Source organism: Doryrhamphus excisus, linkage group LG9 (genome assembly GCF_037039965.1).
Source record: "Doryrhamphus excisus strain RoL-2023G ecotype Guam linkage group LG9, RoL_Dexc_Guam_v1.1, whole genome shotgun sequence".
NCBI lineage: Eukaryota > Metazoa > Chordata > Actinopteri > Syngnathiformes > Syngnathidae > Doryrhamphus > Doryrhamphus excisus.
The window spans coordinates 21,286,856-21,306,850 of NC_136365.1; the positions used below are offsets into that span (position 1 = coordinate 21,286,856).

Sequence of the window (19,995 nt, forward strand, 5' to 3'; positions counted from 1 at the left end):
CTAACCGCTAGCCCGGAGTTTGAGATGCACCCAGCTAACATGCTAGCGACCGTCGCCGATACACGTTGCTAACTCCTGCATCAACAAATGTCTGCTAAATTGCTAATTCTCAATGATAAAAGCTAAAGAAGAAAATCCTCAAGCTAACACCCAGCAAAATATGTGCTATTTATGTGACGTTTGAACTGCAAACTAATGTTGGGAGACGTCCTAAAACATGCTAGCTAACGTTACTGACATAATGTGCTAATTCCTGCTTCTACAGATGTCTGCTAAATTGCAAATATATGAATTTTAAAATCAGAATTTTAATTTTGTAAGACCAGGTACCTTTTTAAAGAAGCGCAAAGATGGATGCTTCTTCTTCATTCTTAAGGTAGGTGGTCTTTTTACCTTTTAAAAACTTAGTTTTAGAATTTGTTACTGTGTAATACTATTAAATGCAGGTTAAAGAACGGTGAGAATTATTGTTAAACACTGGCTACAAACTGCCGTGAGAACCCTATCGACCACAACGTGTCTTCTTTCTGTTACACCAGGCAGACACCCACCATCAAGACGAACACTGGGACCAGGTTACTCTGCGAGGCCTGTAACACAAACATCAAGAAGTTAGCCACTGGAAAACATGAAAAAATTTCAAAGGAAAAGCAAAACGCGTAACATGCTAATTGTGAATGGGAACAAACGCTACAAAGACGGTAACTGAATAAGACCTCACACTTATTATGGTGTCGTTACTTTTTAATACTCGACCGTGCTGCTCTATTTATCTACCTAGCACAAACGTCACATGACATCAGCCAACATCCAAGTCCCATAATGATTTGCTGTTGCTCCTCCTCTTAAGTCCTGAAGCAGCAAAACAGCCCCAGACCATCACACTGCCACCACTATATTTTACCGTCGCTGTCTTTTTATGAAATTATGCCAGATGTAATGAGTTAGACCACAGACCAGTATTTTCCTAAAGGTCTTAGGGATTTTCAAGATATTTTCTGGCAAAATTGAGACAAGCCTTAAGGGGGACCTATTATGCTTGTTTTGGGCACTTTGTATTGAGAAGTGGACTCCTGTAGAGCAGCTACACACAATAACTCACACAGAAAGCTTTCTTCATCTTCCAGAATTTGAACCTATTCCAGCTTTATTTCCAAAACACAGAAGCCGGACATGAGGGCTCTGCCTCGACCTTCCCTGCCCGAGGAGGACGGCCATTTTGGGACTTTATCAGATGCACCGCTAGTGCGTAGTTGACTCGCTGTACTCACCTCAGCTTTCTTTGGACAGCAACGATTAAACGTTGCCTCCACTGCCAGGTCACGTGACCATGGTTAGAAAATCAGAAAAGAAAGACAGGAGGCGGTGTCACATGACCGAGACTTTACTGATACGGCGGACCCTGTTTGTGTCATGCGTAAGAAAAGACGCTGCTGATGATTGAAGCATGCTCAGCAAGAACACAGTCTATCTTGGTGGTGTTCCATGCAGCGTGATCCAAGCAGGGGACAAAGTCTCGGACCTCCACACTGGAAGCCCGTGAAGGTACAGGAAGTCATTAAAGAACTGAAGCCGAACTTGTCGCAGAGTGTCTTTGTATTATCTAGCGGGCGCCACCTTGTCCCTGCAGATTGGTGTCCCTTTGGCCACGCCGGCTGCTTTGGACCGGGACCTGGTGTTGGCGGCAGAGCCTGATTGCGACTGGGCGGCCGCTTCCTGCGAGGCACTGCGCCGCATGGCCGTGGTGTTCCTGGGCGGCAGAACGGGGGCCGTCGGGGCTCGGACGGAGAGCAGCGGTCTGGACGGACCTGCTCTCTGGGGAGACGGGCTGTCAGTCCTGCAGTGGGTGGAGCTAAGGCTGCGACGGGTTCCAAAGAGGACTCTGAGGGGCATCCGAGGGCTGCCGGTGTGGACTGGGACACCGGCCGGACGAGGACATGAAGATGAAGATCTGGACGTGACGGATGTGGACTTGCGTTGAGTGCTGACAAAGCCGGGTCCGGTCTTGTGGTTCCTGAAGACAAGAAGAGGACAATGAAGTTATTGTAGACAAGGACGAAACTACAGAAAAACCTAAAACCTGGAATGTGACGATGCTGATGTTCCTCCTTTGGTTTCGGATGTCTCAGACGAGGCGAGAGGAGAGGGAACGGCGACAAGCTTCCCTGGAGGTCTTTTGACAGGCGTGACGGGCCTGGGGATCCGGCTTCTGGACACGGTGGAGTCCTGCTCCTCTGCCGGCTTGAGACTGAAGCTCCTCCTGAACTCGTCCGAGGTGTGAGTGTCCTCCTCTGAGCCAGCGGTGGACAGAGTTTCTGAGGCCCTGCGACGCTCGTCATCTCCAGAGGACAATGAAGACGAGGTCCCGGACAAGATTTTCCTCCTCATCCAGCGACCCTGCTGCCTCTGGACCAGGACACGAGCCAAGTCCTGCTGTTTGGCTTGTCGCTGAAGACGAGCCCTTGCAGAAACCGAGGACGACTGCTCCGTGTCTTCTTCTGAGATGAGCACGGGAATTCTGCTCTTGATCCTGGGCTTGATTGCTGCAGGAGGTTCAGAGCCAGATTCCTGGACCTTTGGCGCCTCCTCGTTGGACCATGCTGGTTTCTGTTCTGGAGGCTCCGGTGAAATGGCTTCTGGGACCGTCTCCAAAGACTGAGCTACGACAGCAGGACTGTTCTCAGTTTGGAGGGTTTTATCCAAAGTGGACTCCAGCGGAGGCTGGTGTATCTCTGGTGCTCCTCTTGATTCGTGGGTGTCTCCCTCAGGGACGTCCCGCTCCGTCTCCCGGATGGTGTGACCGTTGGAAGACATGACATTCAGATGGGAAGTCTCTGCGATGTGGATAAAAGTGCGCTCTACTTTGGTAAATGGGGGGGATGCCGGGGCGATGGGTGGAGAGGACCTCATATCCGCTCTGAAGGCCGGAGACAACCGTCCCGTCTCTGAGGTTTCCACATTGATGCCATCTCCACAAAGGAGGCGGTCTTGGCGGGGGGTCGGACCAGAAGGCGTGGCCAACTCGCCTTCCAGAACCTGGTCTCCACCAGACGGGGACTTTCGAGTGTCTCCGGGTGAAAAGAGGACCAGAGTTTTGGACGCATCCTCCAGGTCCGGGTCCGCGTCAGCAGCCGAGACGTGTCCCCTGGACCCCCTCTGGTCCTCGGCCATGAGCGTCGAGGGAGCGGCATCCTGGCTCCGCTCAGAACTCTTTGGACTAGCCTCACTGTCGGACTCGCTCTTGGTCACATCGTCGTCTTTCGGTCCCGGGGTTGCCGGGACTGCGTCCTCGTCCTCGCAAGCGGTGAAGCTGCGGCGCTGAGGCAACGTCCCTGTCAGCATGACGGTCAGGAAGTCGGCCCGCTTGGCCTGCAGCTTCGGGAGGATGTGCACGTGCTCCCGCTCGTCGCTCTCGGCCTTGGTGCGGTAGTCCGGCGAGGGCGGTGAGGGGGCGCTCCGGTCCGGGGGTGACGACACCTGCAATGCCACACAAGAAGCACAGAGTTGGACACGAGGGACACATCGGCGTGGACAGCTGCTTCGGTGAGTCTTTTGGTCAGATAAAAAAAAACACTCACACTTTTGCCCCCAAAATCCTTTTTAATGTGGTTTTGGTTTCACACAAGCTTATCAAGATTGTCGAGATTACACACAAGAATAGAAAAGGCACAAAAATGCATTGCAGTCCGTTTTCAAGTGTTTGGTAAAGATTAAACACATGTCCTATGTACACAGATCTTATGTACATACGTGTACTGCTTAGCATGCAAACTATTTCTACAATAGTGTATATATGTACACGTATCAAAACCTTCATGCTTTTGTCGTAAGAAAATGTGACTCCGTCGTCCACACCGTCTTTGATTTTTATTGCAAAAGAACATTCCGCTATTTTAGCCTAGCGTAGCTTCAAAAACAAGAGAAAGCTAAGTGGAGTACAAAATCACTTTTTTTTTAGAGGTGCTGTAAATCATTCCTGTGACCTAACATGACCACCCACTAGTCCGACAATCCTATAGTCCAACAACCGCTAGTCCTACGGTCCACTGGTCCGACAGACCACTAGTTCTACAACTCACTAGTCCGACAAGCCACCATTATGAATTACATCATCAACTTTATCAACAACAATTTAAGCAAAGGTGATCAGGGTGAGGGTGCTAGCTTGTTAACGGATCTCTTTAGCTCCCCTTTAGCTCCGCTAATGAATGTTAGCTTTGATTTGATGTCATTCTACGATCTTGCAAATATTTGTAGAAGAATGTAACTAGCATTATTGAACCCCAATGGCCGGGTAAGTATGGTAACTCGCTAATAAATTAGCTGGGTTGTCACCTAGCGGGCCGACAGAAATTTGTTGGACTAGCGAGTTGTCCGACTAGTGGGCTGTCGGACAACTGCTACTACCCCGGACAAAATTCTCAGCGTAGCTAATGGATGCTAAAGAGCGCTAACACATCAAGTATTAATTACGGATCATGTAAGCTAGCTGTGCTAAACAGGACGTCCTGTCGAGTGGGTGTTGTTATTATTTCTTTAGTTTTCACTTTCAATGCACCGCTCGTGACGTAGCGCAAAGTCAGCAAGAGCGTTACTTGTACGTTGTCACCCTGTTATCCCAAAATACTTTACAGATGCATATCATATATTCCTTCTACCGTCTGATTCATGAGGTAAAAATGCCAGCTAATTGCTCGATTTCGAGGTAAGTTTCAGTCTGCCAGATTTAAAACACTTTTCCTAAAAAAAAACAAAAACAAAAACCTTTTCATCATGCGAAAAGTCAACCCCAAACTCGGCATCAAACTAACCACATCACATTTTCTCGGTCTCATGGAAGCTCTTTGAAAACAAATAAATGACAACACAAATAGCAGCAGTGAGCAGCGCCAAGCTAGCTGCTATAGCAGCTTTGAGTCACTACACGCTACCTTTTTACTTTTCACGTGTCAAAAATGTCTCGTGCTTAAAACGCGCCAACGTGTGGACTGAATACAATGTTTTTGTCATATGACAGAACTTGGCGGTTTTGACTCGGTCTCTTGCCGCCATGTTGAGTGTTTGCATGTGCAACATAAAGTTAGCAGCTAGCCTAGCTTATACATTCTACCATAAAAAAAGTGGATACGCCCTGAAGCAGCATGAATGCAAACAGGAAGTGGTGCATATTCTGTAAATTTAGCCCTTAAACTCTGTGAAATAAACATTTGCTCACTTCTCATGTCGGAAACCCCAAAACAGTCCACTCTTTTTTTTGGGGGGGGGATACAACTAGCAAGCTCCTCCCCATTCTCGACAACCAATCACTAGACTCAAAGCGTGTGGCATGCTAAGCTAACAGTGTAGCATTATTGCGTCCATGTCAATGACACTGCTAAAGTGCAACAGTGGCGACAGCAAACACGGCAAAAAAAAAAAAAAAAAAACCCAACGCATGGGCGTAGCAAAGGTTCGCGGTTCAACATGTGACTACTGTAAAAAGTAGTAAACACACACACACACGCGCACACACTCAACCTCAGCCACCAAAAACTGAGATTAGCATCAGCAATGCTAGCAGCCACACGCTAAGATGCTATCAAACATTCAGTGTGATGAACGCTACAAGCGACAACCAGCAAAAGACGTTAAAAAGAAAAAAATAAAAAACGCGTGGTAAAGTCGTAAAGCAGTGGAAAGACAAATCTTCTGTCAAGTACGCCGCTTACAGGAAGACCGGAGGACAGGACGCCATGATGACCCGACATCCTTCATCACAAAAGTACTAACGCTTCCTGCCTCACCTCTGACCTTGTGCAACAACATGCTTGCTTTTAGACTTTATTGCGTCGTCAGCACCATCGTGTGTGTGTGTGTTTGTGTGTGTGTACACCACCAGGGGGCCGGGATGGCTAAGTGGAGATGATCGGGTCGTTAGCGTGTCTTTAACTGATAATATTTACACCGACGTCCCTTTGAGAGGGGGCGCTCTCAGCTGTTGTTCTTGTTCATGAGTTTAGCTAACATGTGCTGAAGTTGCGTCCGTGACACGTTGAGGACCGAGTGTCTGCTGCGAGCGGGCAGCGTGCCGGCGTGTCGTCGCCGGACGGAGGCGGCGGCCACGTGGGCGGGGCTGCTCTCGGCCGAGCGGCTCCTGTGGATGAAGGTCCCGCCCCCGTGGGGGTACTGCTCCGTCTCCAGGGTGGAGGAGGAGAAGACGTAGGAGGCCAGCCTCCTCAGCTGATTGGGCCGCGGCTGGGGGCGGTCCTCGTCCAGCTGCAAACAGACCAATCAGAAAGAGGGGCGAGGGGAGGTTAACGACAGGAAGCCCACTTCTTATTTGTAATATTTGCTTCTTTTTTTTTTTTTTTTTAAACATGACAACTAAGCGCCAACACTGTGACGTGGCTTCCTGTCCTCGTCTCCTCCCCCTCCCTTCCCTGAGCCAATCAGACGGGACAAGCTAACAAGGGGGAGGAGCCTGGGGAGAGCGAGAGAGGGAGCGTGTACTGTTAGCTTGACGTTAGCAACTAGCGCCCTCTATCTGCACGAGTAAAGGTGCAAAAATCCAAAGAAGAAGAAAAAGACGAGAAAGAGAGAGAGGACGAGACAGACGAAGACGGACAGAGACAGAGGGCAAGATGAGGAAGAGGAGGACAAGTAAAGGACTAGTTCCTAAACTGTGCTTACCCTCAAACATCACTTTTTTCCTTCTCGTCTCGTCCCTCTGGCTCCCTCGCTCTTTTCTCCTCAGGCGACTCAACCTCCTCATACTTTTTAAAGGAGCAACACACACAACGGCGCTCCTCCGGGGGCGGCGAGCCAGCTCGGAGGTCACGGCCGGTGCCGAAATCAATCCAAAGAAAAAGTGACTCAAACAGTTCTGACGTGTGCGTGCGTGCGTGTGTGTGTGTGTGTGTGTGTAAGAGATTTAATGTGAACAATCATACGTCATATACGAGCCACCAGACCTCAAGCATCAAGGAACAAAAGTCACACAACACAAAAAAGCCATATTTGCACACAACCCTCGAGTAACACATCTCTAGCAGGATTTTAGCAGAATGCTAACAACAACACAGCGTCACACACCACAAAACCATAGCATACCAACCTCACACCACAATTATATATCACCACAACACTGTTAAATCTGCTAATGTGGCTAACTGCTAGTACAGCAAGTACATACTAGTAAACATGCTAATGTGGCTAACCGCTAGCACAGCAAGTACATACCAGTAAATGTGCTAATGTGGCTAGCCGCTAGCACAGCTAGTATATACTTGTAAATGTGCTAATGTGGCTAACCGCTAACACAGCAATTGCATACCAGTAAACGTGCTAATGTGGCTAACCGCTAGTACAGCAATTACATTCTAGTGAATGTGTTAACGCTAGCACAAGATTTCATAGCGGAAAGTCCTAAAGTTCAAGTTTTGATGACTTCACACGACAATTATATACCACCACAACACTATTAAATATGCTAATGTGGCTAATTGCTAGCACAGCAAGTACATACTAGTAAAAGTGTTAATGTGGCTAACCGCTAGCACAGCAATTACATACTAGTAAATGTGCTAATGTGGCTAACTGCTAGCACAGCGATTATATACTAGTAAATATGCTAAGGTGGCTAACCGCTAGCACAGAAATTACATACTAGTAAATGTGCTAATGTGGCTAACCGCTAGCACAGCAAGTATATACTAGTAAACGTGTGAATGTAGCTAACCGTTAGCACAGCAACTACATACTCGTAAATGTGCTAATGTGGCTAACCGCTAGCACAGCAAGTACATACTAGTAAATGTGCTAATGTGGCTAACCGCTAGCACAGCAAGTACATACTAGTAAATGTGCTAATGTAGCTAACCGTTAGCACAGCAACTACATACTAGTAATCGTGCTAATGTGGCTAACCACTAGCACAGCAATTGCATACTAGTAAATGTGCTAATGTGGCTAACCGCTAGCACAACAAGTACATACTAGTAAACGTGGTAATGTGGCTAACCGCTAGCACAGCGATTATATACTAGTAAACGTGCTAATGTGGCTATACGCTAGCACAACAATTACATACGAGTAAACGTACTGATGTGGCTAACGACTAGCACAGCATGTACATGCTAGTAAATGTGCTAATGCTAGCATTTCATCGCAGGAAGTCCTAAAGTTCAAGACTACCAATGTTTTGATGACCTTGTGTGAAGGTTAAAGTCAGAGCAGTGAGATGATGATGTCATTGTTATTATGTCCCGATCGTGTCCTCACGCAAAAGCACACACACGTCTTACACACACAGCATACAAGCAAGGTGTGTGTGTGTGTGTGTGTGTGTACGTGTGTGAGATGTGCACAGTGTGTGTCATTGTGCGCCACCTGCTGGTGGGTCAAAATTCAGTGAAAAGACCACTCATGAAAACAAAGATGGCGGCACATGAATCAGCAAATCAACAAGCAGTGCGGAGCATCTCACTCAGAGGAGATCTTTGATGGCGGCGACGACGTGGTGTGCACGTCATCAAAGCTCTCATGTGATTGGCTGGCAGAGTCTCTTACCACTCTCTGAGGTCCAAGGGGCTCGGACTCTCTGCGACGGGGGCGTCCTGACGGCAGCGAGTGACACGGGGAGTGGGCGGGGCTTCCTGCACTCCGCCGCGACGCCTCCTCGTCTCTGGCATGCGTTTTGGGGCGGACCACCAGTTCACCGCCTGGAGGGACACGGCACTTTTAAACGAGGTCACATGATGCTGTCTGTCGCCATGATGACATCAGATTCGCCTACCTGCGGCCCGGAGCTTCCTGCGCTCCTCCTGCTCTTCCAGGGGGCGGAGCTCCTCTGGTTCCTCGTCCGTAGTTCCCGAGGTGGTTGGCTGGAAATCACGTAGCTCCGTCTCCTTGTCGATGATCACCCACTCTTTGCTGTCAAAGTCCTCCTCTTCGGCCAGTGGCACGGAACGGATGAAGGCGTTACTGTGCGCCTCCTGGTCCGCCGATGCCGCCGACACTTCCTGCCTGCCACTCGCCTGGCGATCGCCACGGCAACCGGGGTCCACCGACAGCATCTGCGCCGGTTGAGAGGAATACACGTGACGAGACGGCGAACCCAGCATATCCATCCTGGACCTGGAAGACATATCGACATTAGCGGGCTCAGAACGTTAGCTTTAGCATGTGGCTAAATGATCAACACCACCTCTGTCCGTAGGCGTCGGCACGGCCTTCGGCAGCAGACAAGCGGTCAGACTCGGGACTGTTGACCCGGCGGTATCGTAAGGACCGCCCCTGACCTGTGGGCGAGTCAGGAGCGCCGCTACGAAGCGGTGACACGGGACAGGCGGCGCGGCCCGCCTCCTCCTCCTGAGCCCCCTACGTACACGAAACTAATGAGTCAGAACGTCTGAGCATCCCTGAGTGCCGCTCTCTGATTGGTCCAACCTTGTTCAGGCTGATCCTGAGTCTGTTGCGGTTGAAGTCGGTGTCCTCCCAGGCCTCGCCGGGTTCGCCGCCAGGTGGGACTCCAGACTCCCCAGGGGTGCGGCCGGACGGCACCGGCGGAGCGTTCTCCTGGTCGCTGAGGTGCTCGTCCTGCAAGACGTCGTCCGTGTTCTCACGCTGGGGGTCTCCAGGGACCGGGGTCACGATGGCGCTGCGCACACGACGCGTCGGTGAAAACACGCACGTATAACACATCATCAGCCATGTAGGATGTGAAGATGCCTTCTCACCCGACCATGGCGGCGGTGGGCCGTGTGTTGTGCTGCGGTTGAGTGGAGGCGCTGGTGGACACGGTGACATCACTTCCTGCCTTCTCCCAATCGAAAGGCTCATTCTCCGTGATGATTCGCTCCTTCATGCTGTTCTCAAACACCGACATCAGCAGCTGCAACCGCACCACCAACATGTCAGACTGCACAGCGGACATCTGCGGCGTGCTGCCGCCTACCAGGCCTACCTGGTAGTCCGGTTTGGTGTAATAGTCCAGCGCCAGGACGTGGTCCAGGAACACGTTGAACTCGGACGGCATGTGTTTGAGCAGCATGCGATGGTCGTAACGCTCTTTGATTTGACCCACTTGTTCCTGCACACGGCAACAACACAACGGACTAGTACTACAACTGGACTCAAACTGGACTCAAACTGGACAAAGCGGACTAGCAGACTGTTTCGGACCTTGTCTTTGATCTTTCGCCATGGCAACTGTCCAACAGCAAACTCCACTAGCATGTAGAAGAGCGACCACAAGTCGTCATGGCGACCCATCTCCTGCAAGAACATTCAGCGAATGAAGATATGTAAAACTACAAAGATGGCCGACGTCGATGCTAAAAAGAAAAAACAAAACACTCACCTTGTTTTTATGAGCATTGACAGAAGCATAGCGCACTGTCCCTCTGAAGCCCGCCACCGTCCTCGGCTGAAGACAGGAAGTGACATCATCAGCCTTACAATTATTCAAGATTCAAGCAAAATTGAACGAAAAGAAAAGAGCAGCGGGGGTTTCACGGTGGATGATATTATCTAGAAAAAGAACATCGTAAACGTGACATGTGACATGTGACGTGTCCGTTCACTGTTGATGCAGCCCATCGATGGCTATGGAAACCACTCACATCCCTGGGTAACCATGGTGATGATGAAGGCATGCACGTCAAAATCATAAGTCCAAAGGTAAGAACTGGAAGAAAAACAAAAAGAAGACGCAAGAGACAAAAAAATGAAACAAATCATAATAATGATTTACAAGTAAAAGTCACGGAATGGAAATGTATAAAATAATAAAAACACAATAACACACAATAAGTAAACATGCTAATATTCACCATGCTAGCACACATACAGTATGTTAGCTACAATGCTAACGTACCAATGGCTGCTATACTATGAGACAACATGCTATTGAACACCATGTCAGGTCAATGAAAGTTCTCACCGGTCGGACCTCTCCTGTGGTGTTGGTGTACTGCCTGGCCAGACCAAAGTCTAGCATGTAGCACTTCCTGTACGTGGAAGGGAGTCGGCCCATTGCAAAGTTCGACTACATGAACGAGAGAATATTTCTCCTTGAACGTTGCTTCAGCATGACACATGACGGATCGCTCTTGCTGTTCTTACAGGTTTGATGTCACGGTGCAGGAAGCCCACTGAGTGGATGGCCTCAATAGACTCCAGGATCTGCTTGCCCAGTCTTAGCGTAGTACTCATCGTGAAGGTCCCTCGAGGCTGACTCCGCCGAAGGTCGGCCAGGTTACGACCCTGAAACCGGGTAAGCCACCGCTTGAAGTCAGACCGCGTGACGGGTCGAAAACAAAAGCCGGCGCCTCTCACCTGAAGCTGCATGACCACGTAGTTGAATTTGTCGTTTCTGCCACAGCCGATGAATTTACACACGTGGTTTTTACCTGCACCACAACAAAGCGTGTAGAGCAAAATGGCATCATGCGTCATGGCGCACCCTTCAGGACCCCAGCGACTCACCCTGCAGCTTCTTCAGCACGGCCACCTCCATCTTTAGAACCTGTTTGGGCTGCTGGGCCGACTCCACCTTCAGTGCCACGTTCTCTCGCGTCAGCAGGTCCAAAGCCTCGTAGATCTCGCCGAAGCCGCCGCCGCCAATCTTTTTCAGCTGAGACACAGGGGGCGGAGTTGCGCAGTTTGCATCCCGTGTTGACGATAATGATATCCGTCACCACGACAACGAGGTGACGCGCTTAAACTTGAACGATCATCTAAACGTGTATGTATGTGTGTCTATGCTGTGGTTCCGCAGCTGAGCGGCGACAGGAAATTGATCAGTGAAGTGCAAAGACGCCGTAGGGCGCATGCTGTGTTCTGATTGGCTCAGACAGCTAGTGCGTTACATAAGTCTTTATTTCAGGATGCAAAGACGCGACGTGAGAGTTGTGAAGTGCGTGCGTTTGTGTTCGAGACTCACCACTTTCCAACGGTCTTTGACCATGCAGTTTGGCGGCAGGATGTCGGCCTGCTCAGACGTCCCGTTCATGTTGGCGTTGTCCTGGTGGGCGGGGCCTAGGCACTGCATCTGCCAGCCAGACAGAACACGAGCAGCTCCCAGCTTGAACGAGCCATTTATCTGCGGGAGGGGGGGTGGGTAGTGGGTGGGTGAGTAACACAGCGGTCTTAGCAAGGTGGGGAGACGGGGTGGGGGACACGGGTCTCGGTCCAACCTGAGCTCTGAGACGTTGTAACAGAACGCCGCCATTACAAGACATTCGTCAGCAGCATCAGGCTACGGGCTGGGAGGCGTGGCTGGTGGGGAGAAGGGGGGGGGGGATGACGTGCGATGGTATTGGCAGCAAATATCCATCACATGTGAAGAGGGGGAGGGGCTATATCAGCTGACTTGGGCCATAGACCTTGATTCCATAATTCCATCAAGGAATATTGTGGAATGTTGCACCGGACGCATCTTCTTCATGCTCCTGATGGGGGCGCTAAACAGTTTCTCTAAACACTTTAGCGCCCCCCACAGGAGGAAAGTGGCCGTCACTTTTTAAGCATGCTGATGTGCATGCAGTGTCACGTGCATGCACAGCGTCCAATCAGAGCAACTCTGATGGAGAGGGGTGGGGCTTCTTTGAATCAGCAGCGGCGAGACCCATCGACCAATCATCGCAGAGTAGTGGGACCACAGAGTTTCCCTCTTAAAAAAAGATGATGTGGGATCATTTTGTTTACATAGTAACAGGCCCATACATATACGTAACATATACGACAGGAAATGCAGAAGAATAAGACCATAGCCTAGTTTAGCTTTAGCATCAACGTTTAGCTCGTCTCAGCATGGCGACGTCAAATGATGCACATTGAGGAACTCTGTGGTCGTGACACTTGATACTTTAACCTATTAAGGGGCAGAGGAAGGGGGAGGGGGGGAAAGGGCGTGCTCTGCCAGAAGCCAGTTAGCATCATTCCTGGTGAGTCCTGCTGACATCATTCCCAGCTCACCATAGTTCTGAGCTCCCGGAAAACCTGACAGCTTACAACAAATCCTCAAGACAGCCTACGATCCAAAACAGACGGCAAAGTTAACAGGACTGCACAGAACCAGAGGTCCGCCCACACGGTGACATCACAAGGGAAAAGGGTCAGCCGAGAGCATCGCTACAATGTCTCCGTCATGACGTCATAGCAGTTGCACACAAACATCCGCCATCTTTGCTTGTTTGACCCACATGGGACACATCATTTGTGGTTTCATTCGCCATGCAGTTAGCAACTAGCTTTGTTTGTAATCGTGTCACCGCCACCAAGTCTCAATACCTAAAAATTGGCACGTTAAGCTTCACTTTCTGTATTTACTTTCTTTATAAACTGACGTTATAATGCTACTAACTGTGTAATGTCCGATAGCCTTGTTAGCTCTGTTTGCTAGCTCTATTAGCCAGGTCAAGTTATGTTAATTTAGCTGAATGTTGAGACAAAAGCCTCAAATTCACATTGGTGTTGACTTCTGAATAACATTAGATCAGAAAGAACACAGACAATGTGTTTCGCTGCTGACTAGTGGGAATATTTTCAAATTAATATTTAACGTGAAAACATCTGCGCTGCACACTCATGCGGCCGCAGTGCGCACGCGCAGCTTCACATCCTGCTCCTCAATAAATCTGGCCCGGACCAACCCGGGTCATTACCGAAACATCGCTCCACTGACACCGCCCGGTCCGGTCCGGTTCTACAGCAGCGACACGGACGGACCCGACTAACACTGAATTGGGGAGCCACATGCACGCGCATCGTGCACGGCCTACCTGGCGCACCTCCTTTTCCGCCTTTTGGGAATCTTCATCTGGAACGTGGTCCACACACGAAACGTCCGCTTAAAGCCGCGTCTCAGAAACGAGCCCCCATTCGGTTCCGTTCTGGTTTCCCAACTGCAAGGGCCTTCTTCATTAAAAGCCTGCACGGTCCGGGTTTCGGGTGTGCTGGCGGTCTGATTCACCTGCAGCTGGACCGTAACCGGGACTCAAATACCGCTACTGGATCCATAAGGCTCAGTCTGAGCCGGGTCAACTCGGAGGCGCAGGTTCTGCTGCACCAGCCCGTTTGTCCGCACTGCAGCTCCACAAGCACCAACGTCAATTCACGTCACTACCTCTGACCACATCCGGTACAACCTTTCTAAATAAAAGCACATTTGACTACTCTTACACGCTGTAATGCTAATTTGAAGAGCATGTTTACATGAAAACTACTTTGCGTAAGAAAACTGCAATACCAACCATTCTATTTGTACACATAATGGCTGCCTTTTATTGCGTGAACAGTGCACACGCTGTAAACCATGACGTCAAAATGTTTCCGGGACGAAACACGCTTTGTTTGTGAGGCAAAGAAAGGTCAAGGTGACTTGAACGAAATACTTCTTGCATTTATTTTGTAAATGAAAAAACAAATACTTGTCTAATATGTGCGTGCGTGCATGAGTGTTTCCTGCAGTATGTGAGTGAGTCAGTGTTATTCTGTCCCACCCAACAAGCAGCACCTGAACGCCTCGTACCGTCCACTAATTACATAATGTTGATAACTGGTCATCAACGTCCGCATTGCATTTATGAGAAAAGCTTTTAGTGTGCATGACACGAAATACTGTTTAAATATCGATCCCACATCCGGTCCAAGGCCTCGACACACGCGCACACGGACACGCGCACACACGTTGCACGTCAATCAGCAGTTGTTGTTTTATGTTTTGTTAGCTTTCTTACCTGCTTCTTGTTTCCCGTCCGGACTGCTCCGAACCAGCTATCGTCATCATCGTCATTGTCGTCGTCGCGTCCTGTGCTCCATCTTCATCCTTACAGCAGCATCAGCACCACCCTGACTCGGCCGCGCCTTCATTACGGAGCCACAGCGCCCCCTGTCGATGTGGAGACTGCCTGACGTCATAGATTCTCTCCCTCTCTAACTAGCTAGCTAGCTAGCTAGCTAAAGTCAAACAGTAATAAACAAGACACTTGCTAGCTAGCCTCTCGAGGCAGCGATCACTTAAACTGAAGTACCGGAAGAAGTTTAAAAATGGCGACGCAGGTAGAGTTGTTTTGCCTGGAGAGTTTCCCGTCTCGCTTCAGTCCGCTTGATCTTCTGGTGTCAAAGTCTCAACTGGGTTTACTTTTCCACAATGACAACAACCCCCCGACCGTCGTCTTCACCCCGCGTCGGCCTTTCGGTGCCCGCAACTCCGCCATTTTACTGCGCGTTCAGTCTCTCAGCGAGGAGGAAGCGGTGAGCTTCGGGGGCTCCGGAGTCCCACGGGGCCGAGTGAGGCTCTTCGCCAGCGGCTTATTTCTGCGGCTCCACGGTCTCCAGTCGGCGGGGACCCGCGGCTCGGTTCGGCATGTGGTGCCTGTGAGTCTGGACAGTGTGGTACTGGGAACCCGTAGCGGTCACTCTCTGGACCGGGACAACGCCTCCAGGCTTAACGCTGACCTGCTGGAACTGTGTCAGCCAGGACGCTGTCTTCTGGCCCGGCAAGGAGAACCGCTGGTCGGTGAGGAGCCAGGACAGGTGTGTTCCCCCCAAAATATTGAATTCAAATTGAGTTTAGACGAAATTAAAACTGCAATGAAGTTCTGGGGCTTAATGGTTAGTATTAATAGTGTTGTTTATTAAAAGGTTTTCCCTTTTAAAAGTAAAAATGAAATAAACAGCAAGTCTACGTGATCTTTTGCAGATGTCAGACTTGGTGGTGTTGTCCTGCAGTCCGGTCAAGCAGGGTCGCATCACCGCTGATACCACGGTGGTTCTGGCGGACTGCAACGACTGGTCGGACGTACCACACTTGGCGCCGCCTCCCAAGACGCTCCAGCTGTGCGCCTCAGACTTTGCCCACGCTGCCGCCAGCCTGGGAAGCAGGTGGTCTCTCCTGAGCTCAGGATCCCGTGGAATCTGGCCGGAGCAGGAATGGCGGCTGGACGCGACCGTGATGGACACACAGAGATGTTTGGAGGACGGTTTCCACGGTGACGTGGACGGATGCCTGTTTGTCAACAGATACCTGCTTATCAAGTTGGGACTGTTTGATGGAGAGTGGGTCAAGCTGTGGTTAGCGGGCCGACCCGACAGATGGCGAGCGGCTGTGGTGACGTCGCTGGACGCAGCCGCAGGAGGCACGCCAATCCATCATGGAGGTGCTGTCATATCAGAAACATTTTGGTTCAACCTGACCGCAGGAGACGAGACGAATGTGAGCTGCTGCAGCCTGAAATTGAAGGTACTATTCGCTATGTTTACATGCACTTTAAAAACTATTAATTATTGCATTCATTTGATTGAAACCGACTTTTTAATATGCATTTTAACACCTTAATTAGATGGTGTTTGTTCAAAATGGGACTTAAACATAGAAGTGTGAAAAATATATGTATAACGTCAGTCACTCCCTTCTGTCTCAGAGGTGGCGGCGACCACAAGATGGCGTCGGTCGCTCTGACACCAGCTCGGCCAGGCCTCCATTCGCCAGCGAGCTTCACGTCCAGCCGGTGGCGTCGCCGTTCTCCAGGCTGCCATATTGCTACGACGACGTGCTCTCTGCACACTTCAGCAGCAGCAGCAGGTCAGACGACAGGAAGTTTGACTGGATTGCAAAGTGCTGATGTCATCGATTTCAGACTGGTGTCGCCGGGAGACATCCTTGCGGTTCCAACCCGAAACCACCCGGACCTGCTGGAGAACCAGAACTCAGATTCAGGCCTGTTCAGGTCAGAAAACCCATTTCTTAAGCAGGAAGTGCTTTGACTTTTCCTGTGGGTAACCTCCATGCTAATTAGCCATGATGACCTTTGACCTGGCTCGGCAGCCCGGTGCTGTTCTTCAAGGTGCAGAAGGTGTGTCCTCATACTGAGACAGATGAAGAAGAAGTGGGAGGAGCTTACCTGGCTAATAGACTGCACACGTCCCTCTTCATGGTGAACTTTCACCCTTCAAGTCAAAGAAATAAAAGACTTCTAACTTTGACCTCTGACCTCTGAAACGGCTTCAGGGCTCACCTGTGAACAGCATGGTGCCGTGTGGCGTTGCGGGACTATGGAGCGGTCCACGTCCTGCGGGCCTGGACCAGACGGTGGACACCATCGCCCGCATCCTCCTCCCCCACCGCCACAGGTACCGCACGTGTCCTGGCGCTGTTTAGCGCGCTCGCAGGGGGTGTGGTCATGTCATGTGATGTGTCCTTTGCAGCAGCACTCTGCCGGCGTGCACGCTCCTTCTCCACGGCCCGGCAGGATGCGGTAAAGTGACGGCGGTCACCGCGGCGACCTGCAGGCTCCACCTCCACCTGCTCAAGGCATGACGTCTGGACCCCAAGATGGCCGCCAGCCACGCACTGACACTGTGTGTTTTTTTTGCCCATGCAGGTCGATTGTGTGACCGTGTGCGGCGACACGCCTGCCGCCACTGAGGTCAAACTGATGTCACTCTTCCAGCGGGCCAACGCTGTGACGCCCTGCGTTCTTCTGCTCAGGAACCTGCAGCTTCTTCTGCGGCCTCGAGGGGGCACCGACGAGGACGGCCGGGTCCAGGCAGCCTTGGTCCAGATGCTGAAGAGCGCCCCTGGCAGGTGATGGTCTAGCTTTTTGCCCTGCATCACAGTTTGATGCACCTCTTTATAATGTGTGTGTGTGTGTTCAGAGTCGCAGTGGTGGCGACGGTCTGCAAACCCCAGGAGCTGTCCGCTGGCGTCATGGCGGCATTTGTCCACCAGGTGGCAATAGAGACCCCCACCGAGGAGCAGCGTGACGCCATGCTGGGCTCACTGACTCGACACCTTTGCCTGGCGAGGGACGTCAGCCTGGAGAGACTCGCCAAAGTCACTGCCGTACGTCGCCGTGACGACCACGCCCGTCAAAGAGTCCAATAGAGTCCCTTTTAAGGTCCGACATGTCCTCAGGGCTTCGTGTTGGGCGACTTGAGCGCCATGTTGGCGGAGGCGGGCAGAGCAGCCTGCAGGCGACTTGTCCTCGCTTGGTGAGACATCCTGAACATTCCTCCTGGGAATCGAACAGTTCATTGAAGGCGTCTCTCCGCTTGTCTTCTGAAGCCCAGGTCGGCGGGAAGAGGATTTGTGCTCCAGCGGTGTGACCATCCAGAACCAGGACATCCTCTCAGCGCTGCACACCATGCAGGACATCCAGTCCGAGGCCGTTGGCGCCCCGAAGGTGGGTCCCTCGACATGAACTCTGCTGCCCTCCAGTGGCTGAGCACGGAAGTGTGTGCCAGTAGATTCCTAACGTGCGCTGGGAAGACGTGGGCGGCCTCCAGCAGGTAAAGAAGGACATCCTGGACACAGTCCAACTTCCTCTGCAGCGTCCCGAGCTCTTGTCTCTCAACCTGAACCGGACCGGAATTCTCCTCTACGGACCGCCGGGAACTGGCAAAACTCTACTGGCCAAGGCTGTGGCCACAGAGTGCTCCATGACTTTCCTCAGGTTGGGAATGTTTGGAGTGTTTTTGGAAGCTAGCAGCTAACACCGATGTGCAGGTGTTGTTGACGGCGAATGACGTTTGTGTTCTTCTTCTTCTGCGCTCAGTGTGAAAGGTCCAGAGCTCCTCAACATGTACGTGGGTCAGAGTGAAGAGAACATCAGGGAAGGTGAGCCCCACCACCAACAATGAAGTGAGGATCTGGTGTAGGGGTGTTAGCTTATGGCGGTCTCCGCTGTGTGACCTTCCCTTAACCCCACGTGGCCCCTCGCCAACATTTCCCGTACATTAATTCACGTGTGGTGCCCTAGATTTGACACCCGCCAGCGTCCACTTCAATTGCACGCACATTTACGCCAGTTATGCAAATTAGGTAATAATCACCACCGCTATAAATAGATTACTGACCACGTTTGTGCGTGTGTTCAGTGTTCAACAGAGCGCGCTCGGCAGCGCCCTGTGTGGTCTTCTTCGATGAGTTGGACTCTCTGGCGCCCAGCAGGGGGCGCAGTGGGGACTCCGGCGGTGTGATGGACAGGTGAGCCAATGCTAATTCTAACGTGTTGTGTGTGTTTGTCGATAAAGTTAGCGTTGAATCCATCAGGGTGGTCTCTCAGCTGCTCGCGGAGCTCGACGCGCTGCCCGCTTCCGCCCGGGTTTTTGCGATCGGCGCCACGAACCGTCCCGACTTGCTGGACCAATCGCTGTTGCGGCCCGGAAGGTCATCAGTCACGCTGTCATGCCGCTAAGCGGCGAAGTATGTCATTCACGAAGGCGTGTGTCCTCTCAGGTTTGACAAGCTCGTCTACGTCGGAATTAACGAAGACCGAAGCTCGCAGCTCCAAGTTCTCCAGGCCGTCCTCAGAAAGTGAGCAGCTCCTCCTGCTGGCGGTGGCCGCTACTGCACTCACACGCTGACCGTGTCCTGGTTGATCGTCTTCAGCTTCCACCTGGCCCCCGATGTCAACCTGCTGCAGGTGGTGGAGCGCTGCCCCGCCCACATGAGCGGCGCCGACCTCTACGCTTTGTGTTCGGACGCCATGACGGCCGCCATCAAGAGAAAGATATCCCTCATCAACCAGGGTACGTCAAAGGTCATTGAATGTCACAAATTCTCAAAGATAATTTTTGTCTCCCTGCGTCCGTCAGGTCTTGACTCGGAGGACTCGCCGGTCCGCCTCTCCGTGGACGACTTCGCCGTGGCGCTGGACGGCTTCCACGCATCGGTTTCACAAGAGGAACTGCTGAGATACAAACACCTTCAACGCGCGCTCACCGCAGCCTCCACGCAGAATGGCCGCTAACCAGCGTCAGAGACAACATGGCCGCCATGGTACACAGCTCGTCTTTCAATATCTTGCAAAAGGACACGTCCAAGTTCGAACCCACAAACCTTCAGGTTGGTAGACGACCACTCTACCACCTCGCCAACATGATGTCAACTTTTGTAAAAATGTACAAAACTGGCAAATGTCAATCAACAAAGATCTAAAAATACATTTTCTTTTACTGTTTACTTTTATTGTTTACATTGATATGTGACGGCCATGTCAGCCATCTTGG

At 51.1% G+C, this 19,995-nt stretch overlaps 2 protein-coding genes across 2 annotated transcripts; one reads left to right on the forward strand and one right to left on the reverse strand.

Annotated features, from left to right (window-relative positions):
- Positions 1–1,225: 1,225 nt before the first annotated feature.
- Positions 1,226–12,264, reverse strand: ttbk1a (tau tubulin kinase 1a). The gene is made up of 16 exons (XM_058046099.2): positions 12,177–12,264; positions 11,924–12,082; positions 11,467–11,614; positions 11,317–11,390; positions 11,104–11,244; positions 10,922–11,026; positions 10,340–10,405; positions 10,162–10,254; positions 9,944–10,069; positions 9,717–9,871; positions 9,427–9,637; positions 9,185–9,357; positions 8,774–9,114; positions 8,548–8,699; positions 2,081–3,477; positions 1,226–2,014 (listed from the first exon to the last, which is right to left on the reverse strand). The coding sequence occupies exons 1-16, from the start codon at positions 12,219–12,221 to the stop codon at positions 1,600–1,602; spliced, it is 3,801 nt and encodes a 1,266-aa protein (XP_057902082.2). The 5' UTR covers positions 12,222–12,264; the 3' UTR covers positions 1,226–1,599.
- Positions 2,046–19,948, forward strand: pex6 (peroxisomal biogenesis factor 6). The gene is made up of 20 exons (XM_078793644.1): positions 2,046–3,543; positions 11,106–11,254; positions 14,758–15,519; positions 15,686–16,225; positions 16,407–16,567; positions 16,623–16,712; positions 16,811–16,919; positions 16,994–17,115; positions 17,191–17,296; positions 17,367–17,569; positions 17,641–17,827; positions 17,900–17,976; positions 18,050–18,167; positions 18,232–18,437; positions 18,540–18,601; positions 18,862–18,970; positions 19,037–19,153; positions 19,223–19,300; positions 19,376–19,515; positions 19,582–19,948. Exons 3-20 carry the CDS (start codon positions 15,031–15,033, stop codon positions 19,734–19,736), a joined length of 3,069 nt encoding a protein of 1,022 aa, XP_078649770.1. The 5' UTR covers positions 2,046–3,543; positions 11,106–11,254; positions 14,758–15,030; the 3' UTR covers positions 19,737–19,948.
- The last annotated feature ends 47 nt before the right edge of the window (positions 19,949–19,995 follow it).